Source organism: Rattus norvegicus, chromosome 6 (assembly GCF_021556685.1).
Source record: "Rattus norvegicus strain SHRSP/BbbUtx chromosome 6, alternate assembly SHRSP_T2T, whole genome shotgun sequence".
NCBI classification, from domain to species: Eukaryota; Metazoa; Chordata; class Mammalia; order Rodentia; family Muridae; genus Rattus; species Rattus norvegicus.
Window position 1 is genome coordinate 37,355,369 of NC_141539.1, and position 27,945 is coordinate 37,383,313.

The 27,945-nt window shown below is 42.1% G+C and overlaps 1 protein-coding gene across 6 annotated transcripts in view; it reads left to right on the forward strand.

The window, feature by feature from the left end:
- Ldah (lipid droplet associated hydrolase) overlaps positions 1–27,945 on the forward strand; it is an 84,573-nt gene that overhangs the window by 33,500 nt on the left and 23,128 nt on the right. For all 6 annotated transcript variants that reach the window (NM_001394269.1, NM_001014075.2, XM_087553115.1 and 3 more), the window contains one exon: positions 26,425–26,659. In NM_001394269.1, the coding sequence (NP_001381198.1) occupies positions 26,425–26,659 (235 nt within the window). The remainder of the gene's footprint in view (positions 1–26,424; positions 26,660–27,945) is intronic.

Consider the following 27,945-nt stretch of genomic DNA (forward strand, 5'->3'; position numbering starts at 1 on the left):
TAGTACTCACTTAGGCTCAAATCATTTTTTGACATTTCCATTAGTGTAAACTTGGACAAGTCATTGAGTCTCGATCTCACTGTTTCCATCAGCAAATTGGAAATAATTCATGTGTTCTTCAAGGATTTTGTGAGGACCTATGTAAAATATTAAGAGTGTAGCCTGGGATTTTAAAGTTCTAAGCAAGTATCTACTATTGTTGTCATTTCAGTCATTAGGTTAACTGCTGTATTGGTTACTTACTGCCCCAGACCAATATTGTTAAACTGCCCCAGACCAGTATTGTTAAACTGTCCCAGACCAGTATTGTTAAACTGTTTGTATTTACTACCAATTTCTGGTTAGAAATCTGATCACAGCTTAACCAGGTCCCAGACTGCAGAGTCTTTGACAGAATCATAACCGTGCGTTTTCCCAGGGTTGTAGTCTCCTGTGAACACTTGGATAGAGATTGGAAAGGATGGAAAGAGGGAAGAAAAGGAAAAAGGGGAGGGGAAAGGGAGGAACAAGCTTAGCACAGTCCGTTTGTGAAGACATACTATGATTCAGAGTTTCAGAGAGCTGTGAAACCGTATTTCCTCTTCTTTAATGGTGCTGGAGAGATGGCTCTGCATGATGTGTCACAGCCATGAGGACACGAGTGTGGATCTCCAGCACCTATGTAAAGGCCAGGTATAAACCCAGTTCTGAGGGAGCAGAGAGGGTAGATCCCTGGAGTGTGCGAGCCTGCCATCCTCAGGAACTCTTGAGCTCCAGACTCCCTGAGAGTGTCTCAAAAACTAGGAGCACACTTGAGAGAGGCACCCAGCATCAACCTTTGCCTTCACATGTACATGCACATGCATGTGTACACACATTTACATGACCTTATACACACATGCATATATCACATACAGAGAGAAGACACACAGACACAAGTGGAATACTAAAAACTAATGTGTGTGATTGTACATGAAGGGCACCTTTAGGGAGAGAGGTAAAGGTGCTGTCTGTACAATTTTGTGTTTTCATTTCTCAAAGGTTTTCTGTGGGGCTGGAGATGGTTTCACAGTTAGCAATAATTGTACTCTTACAGAGGACCTGGGTTCAATTCCCAGAACCTGCATAGTAGCTCCCAGCCATTTGTAACTCTAGTTCCAGGGAATCTGACACCTTCTTCTGACGTTTTCAGGCACCAGGCATGTGCATGGTGTACGTACATACATACATACATACATACATACATACATACATACATACATACATACATACAGGCATGCAGGCATACATAACACTCATACAAATAAATCTTTTTTTAAAAAATAAGCTGTATCTGGTTTCAATTATCTACATTGTTGAAATTCTCCACCACAACATCCTGCCTGCCTCTCGACCATTAAACACCTGGGCCAGTTAATAACTGCTGGTGCGATCCATGCTGTGGCGTTGAAATCTCAGTGTCTCTAAGACAGCACACGGCCTGCTTGCCTGAAGTTAACATGAAACGCTCCATTTAAGATGCATTTGACAATCAACTAAGTTGTGGAAGCCAGAGTGTTGCAATCCCTAATCATTTTGCCAAAAATAAGTTAGCTGTTATGTTTTATAACATATGAAGTGTGATAATAAGAAACTTGTGTTCCCATCTCTTCTGTTATTTTTACTGGAACTTTTGACTCCCCTAAGACTTTGAGGGCATATTTGCAGTTTGGTAGCCGGTTTGTTTGGTTTTCGTTTGGTTCAGCACTTTGCAATATTTTTGTATAATTTTTGACAACTTTGTTCTTACATCATTTAAGAGACTTATTGTATAATGCAAGATATATTGTCTGACCTATAGCTCAATACAGTGCAAAATAATTGCCTCTTTTAAAATGTAAAATTAATTTTTTTTGTTTCTCTCTTTAGTCTAGGTTGATGTATAAAAATATAGAAATAGAAGCTTGTCAGATACTTTGAAAGTGGTGTCCAGAATAAGGATTTTTTTTTTCCTTTAGAAAAGCTAATTCGAAAACTGAGAAGTAGTAGCCGCCCTGACTTGCAATTGTCTTTAGAGCCATAGGATCACCATTCCTTTTATATATAAGGATTAAGAGAAAGGGACCCTGTCAGGGACCTCATCCAGGGCTGAATCTTAAAGTGGAATGCACTTCTGTTAGCCGTGTTTATAAAGAGGCTCTAAGAATGCCCTTCAGCCTTTGGGTGATAGAGTATGGTGTGTGCCGACAGTGTGCGTGTCTGCATTTATGTGCAGCTAAAGGGGTTGGAGACTTTGCAGATGACTCTTAACCTTCCGAATGCTGGACCCTTTAATACAGCTCCTTGTGTTATGGTGACACCAACCACAAAACTGTTTTCACTGCTACTTCATTGACTGTAATTTTGCTGCTGTTATGAGTCATAATGTAAATACCTGTTTTCTGATGGTCTTAGGCAACCCCTGTGAAAGGTCCTTTAATCCCTAATGGAGTTGCAACCCACAGTTTGAGAACCACTGCTGTAGCAATTAAGAGTAAGATGCATTGGTTGGCATGTAAACAGAAAGGTGGCAGCCTTCCCCTCTTATGCAGAACCTGCTTTCTCGGCATCCGCCCTCTACGCAGTAAGAAGGTGCCGTCTGATGAAGTCCTTCTCCATAGCCAAGGTTAGAACTTACCTGGGCTGTGGACTGAATCATGTGGCAATTTCAAGTAATTTTACTTTTTATTTTCCTTTAGGTATTAAGTTGGAGCTTGGGAATGTTCTTAGAGATAGCAGATCCTAAATTTGTGTTATTTGGTGTTCCTTAGGGAACGTGCACAGTACCAGAGAGCTGTCTCAGACAACAGAAGTGTCCTCCTTTCCTGAGGCTTCCCGATAGCTTAGACTCCATGTGAGCAGCCTGCTTGTCCAGTGCTGCGAAGCCTTGCCCCAGACCTGTTGTCTACTTAGCTTTCTTCAGCAAGGTCTGTGGGCCAGAGGGGACTTCTATACTTTCAGGGCAGTGATGGCAACTGTTCTCCTGGCGGTGCTGTGTTGGGATGAAATGTGGCCAAGACATTTGCCTGTATTCTGAAAATTCTTAAGGAACCAAGCCATTTTCATTGTTTTTAAGAATGTGTTCTGTCTGTCCATTTTACGGGTTTCTGTCTCCTCCTTGAGTGTTAGGGACCATTTCTCTTCTTCAGACACATTGCTGCTGCTTGCTATGGGCAGAAGGAACTGATGGCCATGTCTCACCATGTGTCAGAAAGATGAACAGTGTCTCCATAAAGATACCAGAGGAAAAATTGGTAAAATAAAGTGTGGTCACTGTTGCAGCTCAGAGCCTTTTACCCCTCGTTTCTTTTTGTTTTTCTTTTCTGGGTGTTTTGATTTTTGTTTTGACAGGGTCTGACTTGCTAGCCTTGAGCTTACATAGCCCAGGCAGTCCTCCTGCTTAAGCCTCTCCAGGGTTGATCATGGGGTGAGCCAATACACTGGGCTCTGGTTTCATGAAGTATTTCAGATATTCCGAATTTTAGACATAAACTGTACAACTGCAGCTGAGTAGCTTGAAAAACTTTGAGAGTAAGAATGGCAAGTCGTGTCAATTCCGGAGTAATCTCCTCCACATTAGGACAAAATAAATCCAGACATTCTGCCAACCGTGCAGTTATGGAGGCGGTCTGTGATGAACAGCCCTACCCCGTGGTGCCTTCCTGGCCCATCCAAGTCAGGCTAGCAGGGAGAAGTACCTGCCTCCGTGCTGCGGCCTGTTCAGTAGTCAGGCTGGCCATCAGGGAGGGGAAAGGAGATGATTAACGTGTTGCAGCCGCTGTGGCCAGAGCCCTGTCCCTAGATCTAGAGATAAGAAGTGAAAGCAAAGGAGGGAAGAGCTGAGAGGTTCTGGCCGTGTTGAGGGAAGGACCTTCTTCCAGCTCTCAAGATGAAAAACAGCCCTGTTGGCAGGAATTTTTGAACAGAGCACTTCTTCACAGCTGGAATGTTTGAACAGGCCTCTAGAAGTACATGTTCCATGAGATAGAAAGTGGGACTCACTTTGCCTTCGAAACACGATGAGAGAAAGAAGAGAATTTTTTTTGTTGTTGTTGTTACTGGGCCCCTGAGAAACTAATAGCAGGTAAATTGTTCAGTTGGCTTGCAGTGCGATACATCTAAAGAGAACCGTCAGAATCGTGGGGGATAGACAGCAGGTAGGTTAGCTAGAAGCCACTGAAGGATCATGAGTGATGATGTCAGACATCTGACAAACTCAGTTCTCACTGAAGAAAAGGAAGCAGAAAGACTAAGGTACGGTAAAAAGCAAACAACCAAGTGATAGGCGTGTTTGCTAGGCCACATGAGCAACGATGAACGCAGCATACAGAGTAGTAACTCTCCGTGAAATTACAACAAAGAGGGAAAGATGGGCGGATCCCAGAGGAATTGTTTCATTTGCTGTAAAAGAAGAGTGGAAGATGCAGAAAATACAAATGCCACCCCCCCAGACTATCACCCACAGCCCCTTGGTGCATCCTCAGTCATTGGAGTGGATTGCCAGAGTGGATGGAGAAGCGTCTAGATTGTGCCACAGTTGTGCAGGCCCAAGGCACAAGCCTAAGCAAAAAGGCTTGTTTCTTGCTTGTAATACAAGTCCTCTTGAACATAGGCTGTCCCTATGAGCTCTCTGTGAATGGTCTTACTACGAAGTCCAAACTGATGGTGTAGCCTCTATCTGATGTATTCTGGCTTCGTGGAGAGGGTAGAAGGGGGTGAGCTGCGTTTCAGTCTCCTTCTGAAGGGCACACTACTCCTCGCAGTCTACTGCAAGTCATGTGACCAGCGTTGGTCCATAAGGCTGGGAAGTCTACTCTTCTCCCAAGAGGGGAGATGCATTTGTGAAAGACAAAACAGCACTTTATAAAAAACAGAACTGCGCATATTTATATTGTAATAAAGGTATTTATCCTGAGACATTTGTTTCTCATTTTATAAATGTATGCTTCTATCTCCGATTACATTCTGGAATGTATATCTAATTGTGAGTTAAAGTTCTGAAAACCATTCATCCAGACCCGTATAGCACAGAAGCTGAGAGAAGAGAGAAGGTCAGGAAAGGTGCAGGGAGATGCAGGACCGAGAAGTCTGGGTCCCTGTCATTCATTCCTCAAGAGAGGAAGTTTCCTTTCCCCTTCGCTACTGAGGCTGTGCACCGGAACTGCTTTCAGCAAATCACTGCAGAGACCTGGAGCCGAGGTTCTGGCACCTCCAAGTCCAGGCCTCCATGTCAGTGGGCAGCTGCCACACAAATGCTCCGGCCGCTCTGACATTCCCTGGCTGGCCACATGAGAGGGGCCTGAGACACTCAGCAGAGCAGCCCTCCTAGACCCTGAGCACTATCAGTGACCCCAGCAGATACAAGGAGCCACATGGCCACCCAGCGGAGGCCACCCAGTGGAGCCCCGTTTGAATTCCTCACCTGCAGAGCCCTGAGCTCTACTCAGAGCTGAAGCAAGCTAACAGCTGGTTAATGAGGTTAAGAGGTGGGAAGCATCACTTTACTGGAATTAGCATTTGGGGGTTACCATGGAGACTACATTGTTAGTAAAATAAGACACAGAAGCTGCAGAATGTCGAGTGACAGATATTAATCTAGAAGCTGACCTATGGGGAGAAAAATTCAATATAGGAAGTGAAGAACTGGTTGAGGGGACATTTTCTTTTATTTCCCCATTTTTATTTCTATGTGTATGGGTGTTTGCCTGGGTGTGTATTTGTGTATCACATGCACGCAGTGCCAGGGGGAGCCAGAAGAGGTTGTTGGATCCCCTGAGACTACATCACAGTACCACATGTGCTGGAAATCAAATACCAAGCCTCTGCAAGAGCAGCCCGCGCTCTTAACCACTGCACCATCTCTCCAGCTCCTTTGACCTAAATGAACTGTTGTTTCTTCAGCCCTCGAGTTCTTCAAGTACATAGGGAAGTTTTAATGGGAAGTAAGTGAACGTTTACTTCGCAGTGAGTTTAGAGAGAATTGGAGTTGTGGAAGCAAAGAGTAAAAGAAGTTAGCATGAAGGCATAGCTAAGGGCAAAAATTGAACTTAAAACAGCCTCAGACTTATAGAATTGAGCTGGGGCATATGGGACAGTACAGTGTAGGACATTGAATTCTACAGAAACAATGCACAGTCATCTGTCATGTGACCACTAGTGAGTCGTGGTGTGTGGATCCTCAGGGATCAGCCATGAACAGTCTTTATATCCTAATTTATTTTGTGTGCCTGGATATGTGTATACGCATATTCTCCGAATCTCCCAAACTACTGGACACATGGAAAATTTCAACTTTTCAACCTCAACCATTGTTAGCTATCTGAATATTTTTGCAAATCCTGAAACTGCTTTCAAAGTGGAAAATTTATGTGGTCTTTTTTTTTTTCTTTCGTCTTTTCATAACTCAAAAACTATTTAATATATTTTTCTCGAACTTTGCAAAAAAAATCACCTTTGGGCTGAAACTAAGCATGGAAAATTTCACCACAAAAGGCTAATTTTTTGGAAAGCTGCGAGAAAGTGAAAACGGGTTTATAATAGAACATTCCTCATGCATGTCAGCACTGCGTTTTGTCTAACAGGTTTCATCTAAGGGCTTCTGAGCACTGCGCCGCAGATCTAGGGATGCACTGCCAGCTGTAGACGGCCTCCCCCGATCCGGCCAGCTCTTGGTGAGATGCATTTAAAAGACAGAGGGCAGGTGAACTGGCTGCTGGCCAAGCCACTTGTGTTTGTTAAGTTTGGTGATACCGCTTCCTGGTCCAGGAGGAATTATTTTTATTTCCGAAAATATCAACTACCTTAAATTTTACCTTTAAAGTTTTTTAAAATGTTTCATAATACAAAAGTAAAATTAGCAATTAACAAAAGTTTATGTTTCCCTTTCCCTCTACATTTATTTACCATATGTTTCGCTGAGAGGGTGTAAAGTCCAGGCTGCCTGGAACTCACTGTGCAGCCCAGCTTGGCCTCAAGCCAACATGAGTTCTCCTGCCTCAGCACCCTGAGTACTGAGATTGCAGGTATAGTCTGAATGCACCTTTATGGTCCTTGAACCCACTTAGCCGATGGCTAATAATCTCCTTCCTCACACAAAGGTGATGCTTTCACCTGTGACAGATGGGTCACTTCATTACCACAGCTGAGGACACTAGTGCACCAAGGCAACAGGATTAGTGCAAGTTCGAGACTGACACAGTGAGTACCAGGCAGCCTGAGCTGTAGATTGAGACCCTGTTTCAAAACAAAATAAAAAATAAATTAAAGAAAAAGTAAGCATATTTAGCAGCAAACCATCTCAGCCAAATAGCAATATATGCTATCGTAGAGGACAAGGAATAAATAAAAAAAATAATTTATAATTTTACATTTTTATCATGACATTTTTTCAAAATTTAAAAAAAATCCTAGTTATAAAAATTAAGATACTTGAGATTTTCAGAGCTAAAATAACTATGTAATGAATCTACAAGAACCCATCATCCGTAGTTGTGTAGCTCCTAACGATTGGCTGTTTTCTCCTCACTGTTTCCATGAGTATTTGAGTAGAGCACAGTATAGGTGTTCACCCTTACGTCTATTTCATTGTGTTGCTTAGGAAATGACATAGGTTCTCAAAGCCCCCACATCATTGGGTAATATCACTCCTACAAGAATTAGTAGTAATCCCTTGATATGTCAGTTACAATCCACGTTTTGATTTTCTTTGTATGCAGAATTTCTTTTCACAGTATTCCTTTTTAAAATTTATTTTCTAATTATAAAAGCTATGGTATTTTCAAATTTCAGGAAGGCAAGAAAAACAGTTTAAAAAGCAAAGTACCCAGCCATAAGGAAGCATCCAGAGGGACTTCACCCACTGCACCGCTGACTGCTTTTCTAATGCGGCAAGTGGTCTCCTAAAACAAAACAAATATGGCTGGGGGGAAGCATTCTGCAGATGGCTGTGGTTAAGAGTTACTAGCTTGCCTGCTACTTTAAAGATAATTAACTTGGGCCAGCGAGATGGCTCAGGGAGCAAAAGCTTGCTGCCAAGACTGACAGTGTAAGCCCTATTTCTGGAAGCCATGTGATAGAAGGAGAGGACTCCCACAAGCTGTGCTCTCACCTTCACGTGTGCTCTGTGACACGTGCGTGTGCACAGACACAAGGAAAGAAAGAAAGAAAGAAAGAAAGAAAGAAAGAAAGAAAGAAAGAAAGAGAAAGAAAGAAAGAGGAAGAAAGAAAGAGAGAAAGAAAGAAAGAAAGAAAGAAAGAAAGAGAGAGAGAGAGAGAGAAAGAAAGAAAGAAAGAAAGAAAGAAAGAAAGAGGAAGAAAGAGGAAGAAAGAAAGAGAGAAAGAAAGCTAACGTAAACCTTACCCCTGTGCTTAGAACCAAGAAAATACTGTAGTACCCTCCTGTGTATTTTTATTTAATAGAGAAATAAAAGGAAACTTGGACTCCTTTAGCATCCTTACTTTTAGAATATAGATTTTGTTTCAAATATGCAGTTCCCTGTGGCTATTTACAAGTGATGTTTTTATTAAGTCTCATTACCATGGTCGTTATATCATAATGAGGAATGTTCTTTAATCCTTTCAGCAACTTAAAGAGGCTTTTATTAATCCTGTTCATGGGGGAGGAAATGGAGACTTGGAAGAACATTGATAATTAACTCAGATCCAAGCAGCCAGTGAGGACCAGTGCTAGGATTTGAACCCACAACGTTACTGTGTAGCACATTGAGTAACTGGCATCTGATTATAAAGGGTTTCTAGAAATCCATAAAAGGAAATCCAAGCTCAAGATAAAGATGCAAAGGATAGCGACAGATAATGGGCTGAAAAGTGTAACAACTGTGAAGATGCAATGTGACGTGGGACTTAACCAGTTAGTGTCTGTGGGATCACTAGTACCGCCAGTGTCCAGTGACTGAAGTGCTGCGGTTATCAGATGAACAGCCACTAACTATTACAGAACCCAGGGCGTGTGTCTTCTGCATACAGTTTACATTCTTAACACAGAGGCCCCAGGCAACTCATGGTTGTTCTTACTGGAGTGATGAGTCCTTTGTCTTCACTGTTTTCTATAGTGATCCCATATTATTGGGGGGAAGTAGTTTCTGTAAAGGGTGATCAAACCTCTAACTTTATTAATCTGTTCCTTTGGAATTGGGGTATTAAGAAAATATTCTCAGAGATTCAGGAAATACTCATGTGTAGATATATCATTCATTATAACAAAAACAGAAACATACATATTTCCTGTTAGCTTTTCGGTTTGGCTTATAGCTTGGGTCAAATTTTGTTACAAGCATAAGAAAAGATGCTGACCCCTTTTTCGTCTTTGTACCTCTGCAAGCTTGAGGGTAGGGCCTTACATTTCCTATATATCCCCAAAGGAAAACATGTCTTCCTTCCTTTTCCTAATTGAATTAAATTAAAGTACATATGTGACAGTCACCATGTCGGCAGCTCTGCTGAGTAACTTTGTCAATAGTTCCTAAGTTCCACTGATTTTTTCTCGTCATGCAAGAACTCTGATACCTGCCTTGATCCAGAAAACATCTGTCCTGTTGTCAGGAAGAGAGATCAGCGGGGCCTATGTAAAGGAGCAACTGTAGTTTAACTCCTACAAGATTGAACTGAATAATATTGTAGCCGCAGACTAGCTAAAGATGGAATTTTCACAGTACCAACTTTTGTACAAAATACTGAGAAAGGAAGAGGAAAGTGACCAGGAATATGGTGAGCAGACTCTGGGTGTCCCCACACACACACACACACACAGTAGCCACGTCATATGTCTGCATTTGTCTCCTCCATGCTTACAGTGCTAACCAACAAAATACAATAACGCGGAGGGGCTGCGTGGCTTCCATACCTAAGGTTTACAGACCTGTCCTGCTGAAGTTTGTCCCTCTAACTGGAAAAGCCAACTGCCATGCTTTTAGCTGTCCTGCTTACAAGAGATTACAGTAGCTTCTAGAAGCTAAAAGCACCTTGAGCCGACAACCAACAAAAGCCAGAGCCATTGGCCCTACACTGCAAGGGACTCCTGTTGGCAGCAGTGACCCTGTCCCAGTCAAGCCTCATGTGAGGTCCCAGTCCCAGCTGACACCTTGATTGCAGCCTGACAGGTCATAGGCAGAGGACCCAGCTAAGCCCCACCGAACTCCTGACCGACACACAGATATAACATGTATATCATTTTAATCTACAAAAGTTTTAGTAATTTGTCAGGTAGCAGCAGATTAAGAATAAAGAACAAAGTAAAATAATGAGACTACTGCATGGTTTCTCTGCAGAAAACCCCGTCTCTCAGCCCAGCCATGGCCCAAAGCATCAGCATCTTTGGTAACGGCAGCCTCCCCAGCTCCTCACCCTGCCACTCTTCCCCTCTGCCCCGTCTAGCCTGCTCTTAGCATCTCCTCTGCTACTTTATACGGTTGTACTAGCAATGACTCCAGATAACCAGAATGGCTGGGAGGTACGCTGACCTTTAAAGTCCTAAAATATCACAAGTAGAGATTAGCATCATTCATTCTTCTGAGTTAATACAGCCTTGGAAAAATAGTGTCCATATTCAAATCTCACTCTGCCATGAGATTCAGAGTAACAGTAAAGGACCCCAGGAGAGTGAGCAGCCTATGGTAAGGCAGAGTACATTACTCGTGGATTCCTTTGCAATGCGATGGCTGTAGATGTGAAGTACAACCTGTGCCTTGCCCCATGCGATACTCCATAGATGCTCAGCTTGTGGGTCCTCAGTGGGTGAGCATAACTGTCGGGACAGAGATGAAGAAGAAGAGACCAAAACAGATGAACAGAATCCCATGAAGCTGCCTTCTGTTGTTTATTCCATCCAGATGTTTCTTTCCGTAGCTGTTCATGGGGATGAGAAATGCAAACGTGGTCTCTGGGGAAGGAAGAGGCCTCTGCCACAGTTGCAGTGCTGTAGCATTTGTCTGTGCTCCCTTCTTGCTTGTATGGAAAATCTGTGAACAACACACAACGGAGACCACACAATAGCCCCTGAAGTGGAAAAAGCCTAAGAGGCACCCAGTGAGGGGTGTCTCACAATAGTAGTATATGGCAGCCTTGAGATCCAGCATTCCAGAACAGCTTCCTTGTAGTGCACAGGGAGGAAACAAGACTGTCAGGTTTCAAGAAAGACCACTGATGGCTGAGTGGAAGACCAGAGCCTGGTGGCAGGCTGTTGGAAGCGTAGGGGACCTCATGTTTACCTTCTACCTTTTGTTCTGTGAGCCCCACACGATTTCTGGAAACCAACTCCTTGGCACTCTTCTCTGTTTCCCCTTTTCCTGGGATTTCCCCCTTTGACTGTCCTCTGTACTGTTTTGGGGGAGACTTCTAAACAGTATTTTCCCTGATTTTCAGATAGGTCTTGGCTGGGAGATTGTGTAGCGAGAGTCCACCGTCCTGGCCCCACCTATGCCATTGGCGGCTGTTGTTCGGCTTGAGGTTCCCGTCCTGTCTGTGAAATGAATGCTACAGTGTGGATCTCTGGTTCTCTTGGACAGTTAGAGTTTTCTGTAGGAAGTTTAGATTCTTCACCTCCTCCCAGGATTGCATCTTGCGAAGGTAATCATGTGGACTAGGTACTCCTTTTACCGAGGGCACTGGCACACTCACACACTGTTCTGTCTCCTTGATTTCTCGTTATTCATGTTCTACTTCCAGACAAGATTCCCTTTGTTTATCTTATGCCCGTCCGTCTGCTCTTTAGCTCTATATGAAGAGAAATCACTTCCCTCGGCTTTATCTTCTGGTCCATCTAATGAAGCTTTTGATTTCAGCATTCATGCTAGTGGATTCTGAGGAATTTCTTTGTTCCTTTTGTAGTATCTTTCATTTCATGGATCTCAAGAAAACAGACTTCTACAGCTTTGTCTCAAATTGTCTCCACTCCAAATTCACTTTTCTGTGTTTTATTTATCTTTATCTGTTACAATCAGAGCTCCCTCAACTGTCTTTTGCTCCTTTGCTATTTCTTCACAGTGTAGAATGAGGCCCTGAAACTGCATTTGGTCAGCTTCACTGCAAAGCGAAGCGGGTACATGACATCTTAGAGTCCACTGCACCCTCATGTACCTCGCATGTGGTCTTGTTTTTATTTTCTAAAGCCACTATGTTTCCCTGGGGGTTGGAGGGGTAGTTTGTCCTCTTGCCTAGTGGTTCTCAACCTGTGGGTCATGACCCCTTTATAAAGGGGTCAAGTGAGTCTTTCACAGGGTCACCTACGATCATTTGTAAATCAGATATTTACATTATGATTCATAACAGTAGCAAAATTATGAAGTAGCAAAAAAAAAATTTATGGTTGAAGTCATCAGAACATGGGTAGCTGTGTTAAAGGATCGCAGCATTAGGAGAAGCACTGATCTTGCCTGAATGCAGTGTCCTAGAAGCAAACAGTCCAAAGGGCTTGTGTTGACTATGAGATTCTTGGAATCCAGGTTGAGTTTTTACTGTTCTCCCTGTTGTGCCCAAATTCAGAAGCTCCTCTCTTTATTTTAAAACAAGACTTTACTACATAGTCTTAGCTTGCCTAGAACTTGCTATGTATCTGAAACTGGCCTTAAACTTGTGGTAATCCTCCTGCCTCTGCTTATCAAGTGGTAGGATTACACATTTGTGCCGTCACGCCTGTGTCCTTCTGTGTCTAGACAGAGTATGACCAGGCAGTGCTTGGCAAGGCTCAGTAAGGGGGCACTGGATGCGGGAGATATTGTGGAGGGCCAACTACCTCTTAACCAATCTTTTGTTTATTTAGTCCATGAGCACCAGAGAGAGACTTGGGGGGCTTGTATGCTTCATTTCCTCGGGTTCTCTTCCCACTTGTGTGTGTGCGAGTGTCTTCTCTTTTTGGAACTCATTTAAGAGAACTTTAGTTTTCTCTGGTATACTTTGGAAATATATATTAGTTCTTTGAAAATTTTGTATAGTATGTTTTGGCTATATTGACTTTCTCATCCCCTAAATCTTCCCTACTCATCCAGCTTTTTATCCTTTAAAACACTAAATCAAGACCAATGTGTGTTACCCAAATACTCTTGGATATGTGTTCTTCCACTGGAGCATACTCGACTTAAAAGGTGATAGATACTCCCTTAGAGAAAACTACTCACCCTTCCCAAAAGCTAGTACTTGCCAATAGCTCTGTGGCTGGGGGTGGGGAGTTCAAACCCAGATCCGCTCTGCATGCTGTGATTCAGTCCGGGTTGAGCTTGCCCGTCGTATTAATGCGGTCAGTGCTCCTGTGAGTGTGTACTACAGCTGCCTGGCTGTGTCCAGGAGATAGTGTTTCCTCGTGGCCCTCCACAGCCTCTGGCTCATACACTCTTCCCCACCCCACCCCACCCCAGATAAACCTGCCTGCTAATGTCTCAGTCTTCATTGACTAATACTGTTTTAGATTTTAAGAAAGTTGTTATTTCTTCTGCTTCATTGTCTTTCTCTATTTTTGCATTTGTCTTGCTCTCTGGCTTTAGCTAATGCCTGTCAGTTGTTTCTTTTTGCATTTAAGGGTGTAAATTAGTTGTTTGGAGACTATCTTCATGTGGGCTTTTTGTGAACACATGGACTTCTGGCCTTCACTGAGGCATGATTAGTACAAGTTACTTTTTCTCAAGGACCCCAGATGTTAGTATGGTAACCACACTCAAGCTTCTTTAAAATGATTATGGAGATATTTTAATAACAAAGGAGCCCAAAATTCTATTTATAACAATAGTGAATTCTTGTATGTTATTGTTTCTGACTATACACACACACACACACACACACACACACACACACACGCACACATAGGCGCACAAACATACCTACAAAACACCCATAAAGGTTATAACCCAACCATGAAGACTGTTAATTCCCGAAATAATTGTGTCTACTTCAGTGGGATTTGGAATGTTAGGCATGTACAGTTTCCACTGTGCATACCTACTGAAATGGAGTAACGAGTGGTAGTGTTTAAAAACATTGGAATGTGCTGTATGAGAGAACATTTCAGAGGCATTTACCCTCGTGAGACTGAACAAAGGTGTCATGGCTTATTATTACAGATGTCTCTTTGATTCATGAACTGTAAATTATTTGATTCATGGTCTCATGATTGTTACATAGAGATTGTTTTAAAGAAGAAAGGGAAATGTTTTTACCTTAAAATAAAATCTGAAAACCACTATTTCCTAGTGGCATTTGGTCTCGGGATGCTTTTCCTAACAGGTGCACTTTTTTTATGTAAAACTGTTTTCTACCCATGGAACTGAAGTCCAGAAAAAGATTTGTAGAAATTGTGTGATGTTAGAAATAAAGGAAGTCCTTTTTATCTTTAAAAAGACAGATGAAATTAACTGAGAATATTGTAGAGTTACTTAGATTTAGACCAAAATAAGTTTTCTGTGAAATTCTGTATCTACTTAAAATGTGAATTATATCAATTAGAAATAATAGCCATGTTTACTGAACAACTATAAGGGCCTCTGAATTGTCTTACTGTTCCTGGCTAAAAGTTGGATTGGTAAATGTCTGTGGTTCCCCTATACAGCTTTTTTTGTTTGTTTTTGGATGCCGTGGGCATTTTTGACTGGCAAACTGGTAACCCATCTCTGTAGGCCCATGTGTCTTGAATGAAGAAGTAGACACCTCAAGGCTACCAGAAATGCTACCCAGTCTCTTCAAGGGAGGCAAGGGTCTTCCTGGAGAAGATGTCCTTCCTCTGAGCTCTTTGGGAGCTATGAGAACTCACAAGGTCAGGGAGCAACCTGCATGTGGGGGCCTGGGAGATGAGGCAGCTCTAGGATAAGAGCCGCCTCTGGAAGCTGGTGGGTGGGAGACAGCAAGAAGGAGCAGCTCCCTCAGAGACCTGTGAAGAAGAAGTGATTACAGAGCGGGTCTCTGGTGGTCTCTGGTGGGCCTTTATTTTAACCTGAACTGAACAGAACGGATCCCCCCTGTTTCATCATCACAGCTAGTGTGAGAATCCGCACGCTTCTTCCGTAGCTTCTGCATGAGCTCTCGTCTGTGAACTAACTTTCACATTCCCGAGTTGCAGCCTCTGTCTTTAGGTTAACTGTCCCAACTGATGGGTTGCTCTTTGCTGAAATGGAACTAGAAAGCCAAGCTTTGTGCCTCCCAGATCACCTGTGAGAAGCTATGAGTCCATGCAAAGCTTGTACTGTGTGCTAAGGGCCCACCTCTGTGTGTGTCTCTCCCTTGTCTCTCTCTTAGCACAGTGAATAATTCCTTTACCACATCTTAGTACAGACTTTAAAATATCATTTTTGTGTACAGTACAGAAATGTTTTGCAATGTCTCTCAGCAGTTAAATGGGGGAATAATCTATAGAGATTTCCCTGAGTAACCTTTGCTGTGCTGTCAATACATTGCTCACATAGGTGACCAGTAATAAGTGTTAAAATTCTCTCTGAGGCCTTTTATGAGATTTGGGGCATGGTTAAACAAGACTCCCAAGGACCCAATTATTTATTCCTTGTATACAGACACCTGTTGCACATTCTCATTCTCTCTCTCTCTCTCTCTCTCTCTCTCTCTCTCTCTCTCTCTCTCTCACACACACACACACACACACACACACACACACACACACACACACACACCTTCTCTGAAGTCAGAGACTTCCTTGCCTACCTGCCATTGTTTGTCAGTCCATACAACATCTGTCATATTAAGGGCACTCAGTGTGTTGTCAGTGAACAGGCCAGTGCACAGCCAGTAGACCAATTGCCCCTCATTGCCTTAGCCAGCAGCTGAGGTATTCTGACTTCATGACCTTAGTGAGTACTGGATGAAAAGGCTTGACATGCCAGAGGCCATCTTGTCAAAGTGAGAGTTTGGTAGCTGTATGCAAGAGTGAGTTATTGTCACCATTCACTAAATTCTGAGGCCACCTGGAGAGTACTATTCTTTGGGGATTTTGTTGTTGTTTTGCTTGTTTTATTTTTGTTTTGTTGTTGTTTTACTGAGATTGGGTTTTTCTATGTAGTCCTGGAGCTCCCTCCATAGTCCAGACTGTCCTCCAGCTCAGAGATCTGCCTGCCTTTGTCTTCCGAGTGCTAGTATTAAAGACGTGTACCACCACCACCCAGCTAAGAGCATCTTTAACTCAGAGTGGCGGGTGCTTCCTAGGAGACTCTTGTGCTTAGAGCAGCCTGTGAGGTGTGATCTGCAGGAAGCATATGATCTGCCCATCATCTCTAGGGATTCTTAGTGGCGGCATCAGGACAATTCCTTTCAAGAGATCTCAAGCTAAGAGGAGCACTTTGCTCTCCAAGTAAAATAATTGTGGGCTATAAAGATAAAAGCTTAAAGCCTGAGAGGACGGGGTGATTTGGAGTCAAGGTTTCAAATATCTGCGTAATAAGTCAGGAAGAATCTCTGCAAATATTCATGTATTCCCTGTGAATTAGCAACACTGACCTGTAGGTTAAATGCATGAAATGGCCTCTTTTTCCCTTTTACTAGAAAAAATAATGAGGTGAAGAATCTCAGCCTTCTTAAGACCTGGAGCTCGTTTGTTCTCGTGCTGCGTGACTTCAGAGCCTTGTGTAGATTGCCTGACAGTAATTGCAGTAACTGTTTCATCAGGAGGGGACAGTGGTTACTGCAGAGGAGGTTCTCATAGGCACTGTTTTCAGTCATTAGCGCCCAAGTCACCCTGCTTTATCTTTGTTACTGTGTAGCTAAACCTCAGGTGTTTTCATCTATGAAAGGAAGACGCCTACCTCATAAGGCGGTTTTGTGTGTTAAATGAGGAAATGCTTATTGTGCATTTGTGCAATGCCTAGAAAATAGATAATCATAGTACTGTGCTAAGTGTTTGCCTAATGTGGAGTTTATCTCTGTCATTCTGATATATGAATTTAAAGACAATGATATCTCAAAGCAAGCTCACCAACTAAAGTGACACTTGGAGTTTACGAACTGCACACTGACCAAGTGAGCCGCTATGCTTGTGTTTCCAAAGGGGTACCAAGGAGAGGGAAATACGACTTCATACCACAAGAGACAACGCACAACTAGGGTTACTTGGAGGCCTACACTTTAGTGTGCACAGCTTGATTTTTGAAGGAAGACTTATATTGCATGTTTGCAAAGAACTGCTGACAGTCTGTGCTGTGTTTTCTGTCGTGGAAGAGGAAGCACAAGGCCATTACTGTACCAAGTGAGAACCGTAATGAACAAACAGTAAGGCACTCTGCTGACAGTGTCACAGTATTACTGTCATGGCTTCCCTCAGTGACAGCATGCCACATCGCTGCTGCTCTTCCGGAACAGTGGGCGCCTCTGTAATAAGCCAATCAAATGGTGGTGTATGAAGAGCTTTAAGATTTACTGTTTTTAATATTGAATTCTATTACACGTTTGATTTCCCGATACTGTGAAAACTAAGTGCTTCTTAATGAAATGCGTGTCATACCTAAGCATCACGGTCTCCTCCCACAGCCATCTCTCGGAATGCTTAACTTCTTTTCTGGAGAGTGGCTAGTAATGGCAAATTAAAGAAAAATAAATGCCAGAATACGGCCACTGACCCCAAAATGTGGCTGGTATACAAAGTCCTAATACGCTTACTTACTTTTTTGTAATGTCCAAAAAGCCTAATTGTGCCTTATTATCAACACTTGACTCTGAGCAGGGTGTGAAACACCTCTGGGACCAGTGGGTAAAGGCATGATGGGTAGCCCAGAGTTAATCCCCAGAACCCACATGGTAGGAGAGAAGCACTACATGGGGTTCCTCTCTGACCTATATGTGTGTGTGGACACACACACACACCAAAAATAATATAAGAGCAGTTTTTTTTGAGGTTGACTCTGGTAGGTGTCTGATGACAATGTTTCCTAGAGCAGACTGAGCTGGTCGTTGTGGAAATTCTTTGTGTAACCAAGGGCCGTGACACAAGGAAAGGCTTGTCATATGTGGGGATTTGGAACGCTGTTCCGCACAGCTGTGTTAGAAAGTTAGCTCATCTTTCTTGGCCTGAGTGGATTTTTTTCTTTTGTAAGTAGATTTCTACATGAGGAATAAAAGGAACCTCAACAGTGACTTTTTCTACCAAACTTAAACTGTAAATTTCCCTGAAGTCATCTGATGCTGTCTGGGGGAAGTGTGTTTCAATGGAGCAGTAGTTAATCCTTCTCCACAGAGGAGAGCTTGTCCCATCCACTGAGTATTGGTTGTGGCGAAAAGTCTCTGGTCTCCTTGTGTTTTTTCGAGGCAATGAGGCATTCAAAGCAAATATTAGAACTTCCTTATTGTTTTGGTCCATTCCCATGATTTCAGAGTGCACTTTAATTCTCAATTTGTTTCGATAGAGATCAACCAAATATAACCCTGTGGTCGCTCTTGTGTGTTTAGTTTCCCTTGCATGCAGTTTTGTTTTAACATGGGTCACAGTAAAGGATCATTTGTAAAAATAATGGATTGCTTCCTGTTTCTGCCAGCTGATTTGATCAGCCCAAAGTTCCTTAAGTACTGTGGGTTACACAACTAGTGTGGAATCTGTGTGATACTTTCAGTTTGGTAGTAACTGAATTAACCATTTATAGTCTCCAGCTCTCTGAAGACAATTTGGTAGACGTAGGCATCTGCTGCTGAAGTGAATAAACTTGAAACTAAAATGAACAATGAGTTTCCAAACAAGACTAAATTATCAGTTTCTTGGAAAACATATTGTTTTCATTAATTGATTGCACACTGGTTAGCTATAGATGTACCAGGAAAGCTTTAAAACAAAACAAAACAAAAATTTATTTCTAAAGTCACCATGTGAAACGTTTGTGGCATGTGTTAGCTTATTTTCCCATGTTCAGATACAGTAGGGCTTGGTTCTGCTCTTCTAAAGGAAGAGCCATGGTGTGAATGCAGGTGTTTCTCTACATGCTTGCAGACATAACTGCCACCCTCACTGTGTGCAGTGGTGGCCTATGGTGGTTTTAATTTGCATGTCACTGACAATTAATGATGTTAAACCTTCTAATATGTCAGTCATTTGTATGTCTGTCTTTGACTAATTTCTGTTCAGATCCTATTCTTATTTTTTTTCAAGTTTTATTTTTAATTTGTGTATGTGTGTGGTGTGTGTGTGTGTGTGTGTGTGTGTGTGTGTGTGTGTGTGTGCGCACGTGCGTGCGCATATGAATACAGGTGAATACGGGTGCCTGTTAAGGTCAGAAGGTATCAGATCCCCTGGAGCCAGAGTTTCAGGGAGTTGGCTGTGGGTGGTGAAAATTAAATCTTGGCCCTTGGGAAAGCAGCAAGTATTTCTCACTGCCAAGCCATCTCTGCTGCCCCTTTCCCTCATTTTTCAATCAAGCTTCTTGGTTAGTTGTTGAATTCCTTATCTGCTTTGGGTATCCTTTGTTAAAAACATGATTTGTAAACATTGCCTCCTGTTTTGTAGACTATCTCTCCCACTTCTCAGTTGTTCCCTTTACTCTGCAGAGCTCCTTAATATAATTCTATCACTTTGAGTTTGGGGTTTTTTAAGGAGAGGTAGGTTTTTGTTTGTTTGTTTGTTTTCTTTGTTTTTGTTGCTTAGGCTTTTCAAATCATGACTAAGGAATCTTTGTCCAGACCAACTTCATGGGCATTTTCTCTTACCTTTTCCCCTAGTAGTTTTGTGGCTTTAGGTCTAACGATTACATCTTTAATCCTTTTTTTATTCCAATGATATGACTAGGTGATTTCATTATATGTTTTGCATGTGAGCATCCAGTTGTCCCAATTCCATATACTAAAGAGTCTGCCCCTTCCCAGTATGTGTTCTTGACATCTTTCTTTTAAAAGTCAAGTATATGGAAGGTTCCTTGTTTTGTTTAATTTTGATTGCATATGTTCATTGTATATGATGTATTGCATAAGGACATTTTCATATAAGTCATATTGTACATTGCCCATACTTTGTCTAATTGGCCTAATTACCTTTTATGCCAGTATCACCCTGTTTTGATTACTGTAGCTTTGTATTATATTTTGAAGTCAGTTGATGTGATGCCTCTAGCATTGTTGTTTTTCTTATTTTAAAGATTGCTTTGGATATTTAGATCTTCTGTGGCTTGTACACAGCTTAGCTAATTTTTCCTGTGAAAAACTGTAACTGTGACAGAAATTGCACTGAATCTGAAGATTGCCCTAGGTAGTGTGGACATTTTCACAGCAGCTTTCTAATCCATGAATATGGGATAGCTTTTCATTATTTATGTCTAAAGTTTCTTTAATGTTTTATACTTCTGAGTATATAGGCCTTTCACCTCTTTTCTAAATTCATTCACTCTTTAAGATTTTATTTTCTGTGTATGTGATGGAGTAGGGGTACCCATGATCGCAGTAGCAGCAGTGGCTAGAAGAGGGTGTCTGATCCCTTGAAGGTGGAGTTGCAGTAGTTGTGAGCCACCTAACTTGGGTGCTGGGAAGTGAACTCAGATCCTCTGGAAGAGCAGTAGATGCTTTTAACTGCTGAACCATGCTCCAGCACTATTGACTAAACTCATCCTTAAATAAAAATAGAATTGTTTTCCTGAAACCTTTTAGGGAGTAGTTTGTTGGTGGTGTATAGAAACATTACCAATTTTCTTTTGAATGTTGATTTTCTTATCCTGCAACTTGACTAAACTCATTTTTTAGTTCCAATAGATTTTTGGTGTCTTACAACAGTTTCACTCCATTCTCTGTGATTTGTGCACCTTCTGTTTGTTTCTCTTACCTAATTCCCTGTCATGGGATATGATGTTATTACCAGGGTCCTCGTACATGGCTAGTATGAGACAGATTCCTTCTATACCTAATTTGTTTTGAAATTTTATAATCAAAGGATGTTATTTTTTTGTCAGATGATTTTTCTGCATTGTTGGCATGAGTGTGTAGTTTTTGCTTCATTCTTTGATTGTGGCCTGTTGTATTTGTAGAATTATTTTGCCTTTATTATTACCTATTAAAGTGTGATAAGAAAGATAAAGAAATATGGAGAAAGCTGAAAGGAGTTGGAAGAAGAGGTTTTTGGGTCCATACCTAAAATATTAACTGATGTTAGATGAAAATATATTTTAACTAAAATTATGAGATTGAATGATGGGGCGAGGTGGTCCAACCATAGAAATGTAGAAAGTAAACGAATGGGGAAAGTCTTATCTTGTAGTTCTTGCCAAGAAAACGCTGTTTGAGCTGTGTAATACTATATAAATTAAAATAAGCCCCAAGAGAAAAAATTTACCAAAAATGAAGTGACTTCCTTCATAGTTATAAAAGTTTACTCTTTCCAGCACTTCAGGCAGTATAAGAAATACAAGTAGTGATGTCACTGCTGGTAATACCGAATCGAAGTGTAATAACCGGATATTATAAATAACCTCAGGCAAGTGAATTTGGGGATTTAAATGAAATGGACTCGAGTCTGTGGGAGGGGGAAATATACAAAAGTAAATTCAAAAAGAAATAGCCTAAATACACTTGAACTATTAAACTGAATCAATCAATAGTCTATACTCTGTGGAAAATAAAAAGCCATTGCCATATAGCTTCACTAAACATTCAGAGCATAAATAATTGTGATATTTTACTAAACTTTCTAGATAGTGGGAAAGGGCCCATGCTTTGCAACTCAGTGAAGTCTTTATATACAAACCTAGATCTTCCCTAGTTACCGGCATACAGAAGTCCAGCCAGCACATTACTGAACAATACTGACTACAGCCAGCCTGGCTTCCTTACCACATTTCCACCCCAGGACCTAAAGTCTCAGTTTCTACATCTTTGTGCTTCTCCCTCAGCTGCTCCCAGGCTGTCCGCTCCTTAGCCTGGAGGGAAACTCTTCTAGCAAGGCGGGGAGGATGCTCTCCACCAGGGAAGGCTCTGAAGGGAATAGAAGAAGAAGCCCTCCCTGTCCTAATATCAGCAACTACTTTGCACAAACCCACCCATTTGAAATCTGCCAAATCTCATTAAATCCAGTACAGCGTCTCTATGGCTTTCACAATAAAAGCCTCGTGACTTTACAATTACTTAAAAGACATAACTCGGGATTGGGAGATGGAAAGCCATGGGTTAATAAAACACTACTCCAATTCCTAAAGGATTTTTTTTACCATTTTTACCTCTCAGAATACTAAAGCGTGCTGCTTGGTGTTGGAGTAGCGTGCCAAATCCCTGCATTATACTCTTAGCTTAGAAAATGCACAAAATGTACTTTCTGTGTGGATTTCTCACTTTCTATTGTGGCTGAAATGCTGCATTTTGTTTAAAAGCGTGTTGGAAGCATTTACAAGACATTGCTACCAAAGTAGCATTTTAAGTTGTCTGAAAAAGCTGTTGCTCACTTCTTGCCAAAACATTTTTACTCATCTTCCAAGCCATCCAGGTACTGCAGGAGCAAACCCTCCTCACTGGATAGAGGAGAAAAGTCAGAGAAGCTCAAATTAGTGTAACCAAAATGGAAACAAAATATCTCAATTATTGCTGTGGAAGAAAAAGTCTGCAGGAAATAGCTGAATACTTAGCTGAGAGATGGGACCCAGAAAAACCTAGATATGACTGTTCCACATAAGCAAGAGACACACAGGAGAATTCCAAGGGACACCTAGCCAAATTTAGCATTTGGGCAATGTCGTCAAATAGGTTACCATGAGAAAGGAACTGCCCACAGCAGATGAAAAAGAGCCCAAAACTGACCTCCCAAGGCCCACAGGAAAAGTGCACTGATACTTAGACATATGTGAAGGAAATGGTCAAACAGTCGCTGATGTCTGAAATCAGAGAACAGACCCACAACCGATGTAATGCAGCACTGCAGGGAAGATAAGGGCCAGCATATCTCATCTATTATAAAGAAACACTATGAATGAAAAACAATTCTTAACTCAGTCAGAGGAGAATTTCTTTAAAAAATAAAGCGCAAAGAAAAATAAGTTGCAATGAAAAGACCAGGTGTGCTACCTGACTTACTGAATAAAGGCCCATGCCTACAAGCCTGGCAACCTGAGTCGGAGCCCTGAAACCCACACGCTGGAGAGAACCAGTTCCTCCCCACGTTATAATCCCATGTGTGCACTTTGTGTATGCATGCCCCCCACGCACATACATAATAAATATAAATGTTAAAATACAATCATGTTTTAAAAAGAAAAGACTAAACCCAATTTGGAAATTACCAAAAAGTTTGAATAGATACATCTGCAAAAGAAGAAATGCCATTGTCCAATGCATACCTGAAACTGTGCTCAGCATCACTAGCCGCCAGGGACATTCAAATCAAAGCCACAAAGTCATATCACTGAGGATGTGTTAGGATAACCATTGCTGTGGCACACTCTCCTCTAGACATGACATGGCCATGGCCCTGATCAACAGTATGCAGTGTAATGCCTGGCAGGGGATCTGTACACAGTTGAGCTCAGGAGCTCACAAAGCCCCACGCCCACCCTGAGGGTTTATAGGCAGTTTGCTGGGAAAGAGAGTTTTTCTTAGCAACCCATAAGTTGTTGACAGTCCTGAAAGTAATTCCAGGTATACTCAGTGCATTTTTGTCATTTTGTCATTTTGTCATTGATGTCCTATATGGGGTGAGCGTCTTTTTTTAATTACACACAGCTATTTAAAAAGCAAGAGAGGGCCGAGAAGATGACTCAACAGGCAGGGCATTGTGGATGTATACATGAGGATCAACTTCAGATTCCCAGATCCCACATAAAAGCCAAGCAGGCCTGACAGCTACCAGAGATCAGAGTGAAAGGTGGGTATACAAGGTGGGATAGCTTACCAGAGCATAGGCTGGGCTCCAGTGCCAAGGCAGGAAAAGCTGCCTGGTGGTTGACTAATTCCTAAAGGCTCAGAGTAGAAAACTCTGAAGTTTAAAAATTCCAGGAGGTCCTAGACATGTAGGAACTATATTTTGAGATTTGTCTCCCAAAAGCTCAATCAGGCTCTCATAGTAGATATTGTAGAATTATTATCCCTTTGGACCTCTGACAGAAAGCAGAGACCAAAAAACACTCTGAAATACACAAGAATAACTAGAACACACAGTGTGTTGCTAACACCACACTTACTACAGCACTTTCTTTCCCCTGTTACATCATGTCTAGCTAGCAAGAAAAAAATCGCAAGACATGCTAAATAGCAAACTACACAGTGAAAAGGGGAGCAAGCAACAGACCTGTGTGTGCAGGGATGCAAAGATTAGCAGGCCGGGAATTTTGAGCAGCTATGGTGAATGCTAAAGGTTCTAATAGAACGAATAGCCAACATGAACTCCTGCAAGGATGGGGATAGCATCCACCCAAACCCCTGTAACCAAAATGAACATGGCCTTTGTGAAGTACGCGAATAACTTAAACAAGGCTAATAAAGAACTTCTGAACTTGAAGTTATCTCAAGAGAAACCTCTACAGTCAGAAAGCAAAAATAAAAAGCCAGTAGTAGACAGTGTCTGAAGACCGGAAGGCTCTGCAAACTTGTGACTTGTGTAACAGGATTACTGTAGGGAGAGGAAGAAACAGAAAGCACTCTAAAAGATAATGACTAAACTCATGTCAGACACCTCAGAAGACACCACCCAGGATTAACACCTCCCTAAAATAGTTAGGTATGCATGTCCAAACTACAAAGTCAAAGGAATGAAATCCTTAAAGACAAGGAGAAAAAACACACACCCTACTTACGAAGAATCGAAGGCAAGAATCACTCTCAACTTCTCAGAAACCACACAAACAGGAAGAGAGAAGATGTGAGATATTCCGTATGGAGGAGGAAAAAAAAAAAAAAAAAAAAAAACCACCAACCTGGAATTCTCTGCCCTGTGAGATTATCCTTCCAAGGGTAAGGAAAGTAAAGAGGCTCCAGACAGAAGGAGCTGAGGAAAGTCATTGTCAGCGCCTGCCTCTGCAAGAACTGTGTTCTGTTCTTCTGACAGAAAACACTGGATCAGAAACTAAGATCTGACTAAAGATGGAAAACAACTCAAATGTCTGTCTGTAAAAGAAATAATATCTCTGTATGCATACAGTGGAACATTAGAAAGATAAGGCCAACATATACGAAGTTTTTAAACATGAGGTTGAAAAAATGAGTTAAAACTAGGAGGTTCGCTATGTTACATAAAATTAGTTCACCAGCGGCCCCTTAGTTGTGAAGAAATGTCGAGCGCTGGGAGGAGGCAGAAAAGGAACTGTCATTGTGAGGTGAGGCAGGCTGTGCACAGCCCGTCTTCCCCTGCCTTACTGTTTGCTATAAGATGACTTGACTTGCGACGTGCGTGATCGTATTTGGCATACTTCGCTCTGCATATTTGTTCAATGTTTAAAGATAAAGCCAGGACTGGTGCCCATCTGACAACCTAAGTCCACAGTGGAAGGAGTGAATAAACTCTCATTTCTAGATGTGCACCATGGCACATGCATGCATACACACATACATTAAACAAATTTCCAAATCTATTAAAAATCAGGGGGTGGCTAGAGAGATCTCTCAGAGCTCTTTAAGCAGACCTGAGTTTGACCCCCAGCATCCACATAGTGGCTCGAAACTGTCTGTAATTACAGTCCATGGGGAGCCAACACCCTCTTATTGCTTCTTCTTGCACATACATGCAGGCACAACACCCATACACATAAAATAAAAATGTAAGAAGAGTCTATTGCCTCTGTTTTTATTTTTCTTTTCTATAATCTTTTAATATTTTTGCAGTTCCCCATTTATATTACTATGGACAGATTGTGTATAACTATTTCTGACCTCCTATAGAGATCATTTTCACATGTTTTAATAATGACCATGTGGTAAATAGCGTTTGACTTAAAATGGTTTTAGGATGCTCATTTTCATCCACAGAAGTATTTGGATATATTTCCTGTTTTTCTGGTGGAGCTGGTTTAATGCTTTTTGTCCTTTGACACTTAACAATGAAGTTAAGAGATACTGCTTTCCAATATAACTGATCTAATCCACTGGGAATATGTTTGGTTCTGTTGCAAATTAATCTGACTGTTAACATTAGGAACAGCAGAGCTTTGCAAAGGGGAACTGTCACCAAACGTCATCAACAACAGAAATGCTGACGGAAACAGCACCTCTCGTGTGGCCCTCAGAGACAGTCAGTGTAAGCGCCTGCAGTACCCACTCCTGCCAAATCCCTAAAGGACGGTTAATTACTGTCACCCTATCACTGCCTAGGGAGAGTCCAAGAATCTGTCCCTTCTGCCAGCGGTTAGCCCCAGTGCCGCCAAGGAATGAGCGTAGGTTCTTCCCAGAGTAGTCACAGGGTAAGAGCACAGTCACCTTTACTTTAGTCGGACCAGGTCTCTAGTGGTGTTGCAAGCCTGGGAACTCTCAGCAGAGCCTAGGAAAAAGAGCAAACGTGCAGCTACTCCTGAAGAAAATCTCTCATCCAAGTATGTTTCTTTCTCGTAGGTCGTCCACACCTTTCTGCTGTTTCCAACTATCGAGCGAATGTCCGAATCGCCCAACGGCAAGTTTGCCACTCCATTTTTGTGCCGGTTTCGATATATGCTCTATGCTGCCAGCTACTTAATTTTTAAGCCATGTCCTGAAATGATAAAGTCCTTCATAGTCCAAAAAGTCCTGGAAAAAATGAGCTTTAAATCCGAACTTCGTTTGACGGATCTTCTTCAACCATTCTGCCTTGGTAAGCATGTTTTTTAAAGGTGTGTGTTTTTAGTATAAGGAAATGTTTGCAGAATAGTCTTGGAGAGGGCATGAAGTTAGCTGTTCAACTTTTCTACCCCAAAGCTTAGTCTGAGAACAGAACCTGTGACTCAGTGAGGGGAGCTTGTACTAAAATGGAGAGGAAAAACTCTATGGAGCCTTAGTGTTCTGTTCTGCGCCTGGTTCTGCACTGTGGCTACGGCATGGCGAGATGTGCCCCGCATAGTACACAGCATGTGCAGAGTCCTCCCAAGAATCCAGGGTGCCCTGTAGTTCAGGGTCTGGAAAACAGCCTCATAGAGTCAGCAGGTTACAGCCTTGATGCTCGCCTCTTAAGTCAGTTTAGAAGAGCTTAAAGTACAAAGAGTAATCACCATGCTAATACATTTTGGCACTTGGATGCTTTGCTATGTGTTATTTTCTGAGTGTACCAGGGAATAGTTTTGCTAATCTCTATTTGTGGATAATAATTACTTACTAGTATTTATAAATGACTTTAATTTTTTTTTCTTTTGTGTATGGGTGTTTTGCCTGCGTGTATGTCTGAACTACACTGCCTGCTGTCTTTAAGGCCAGAAGAGGTCCTCAGATCTAGATTTGAAACATAAGAAAGCATTTTTGTTTCTCTGTTTACGTAGATAAAGTCTAAGTATAGTAATCAGTGATATCTGTATGTTTAGTGTGTGTGCAATGCATATATGAGCACTCCATTTTTCTCCCCTAATTTCTTTATTGGCAGTGGGCTGGAACGGACGGCAGATTTAGCATTCACAGACAACACAGCACACACGAGGGCTGCAAGAGTGATGGGAAAGAGCTTGAAGGCCTCTCTTCAATAGCAAGTGGGTAGGCAGGGGCCTGGAGTGTTGATGGTGCAGCCTTAGATCAGCTCATGGTTAGTAGGCCACACTGGCCACTTGGGGTGTACTTTCCTTGACAAGCGAGTCTGTTAGACAGAGCTGCCTTCAGGTTCTCTTTCTTCCCACCCCAGGCCTTTAGAGCAGAGGCCTGGCCATAGGAGAAAGTCAAGGTCGGTGGCTTCAGCAGGGGACACTTGTTGATAGGTTGAGGTTGATGAATGCCTCTTCCTCACTCTGCCTTCCAGACAGGAAAGTGACTCCAGGGACAGCAGGGGGCACTGTGTGATGTAGTGCTGGAGCACTTACTCTTTTGTCTAAGCTTACGTAAGGCATTTTCTAGTCATTTCTACAGAAGAGTTGTGACAACCTCCTTAGAGGTTCGCAGGTGAGAACGGTTCAACCCTGC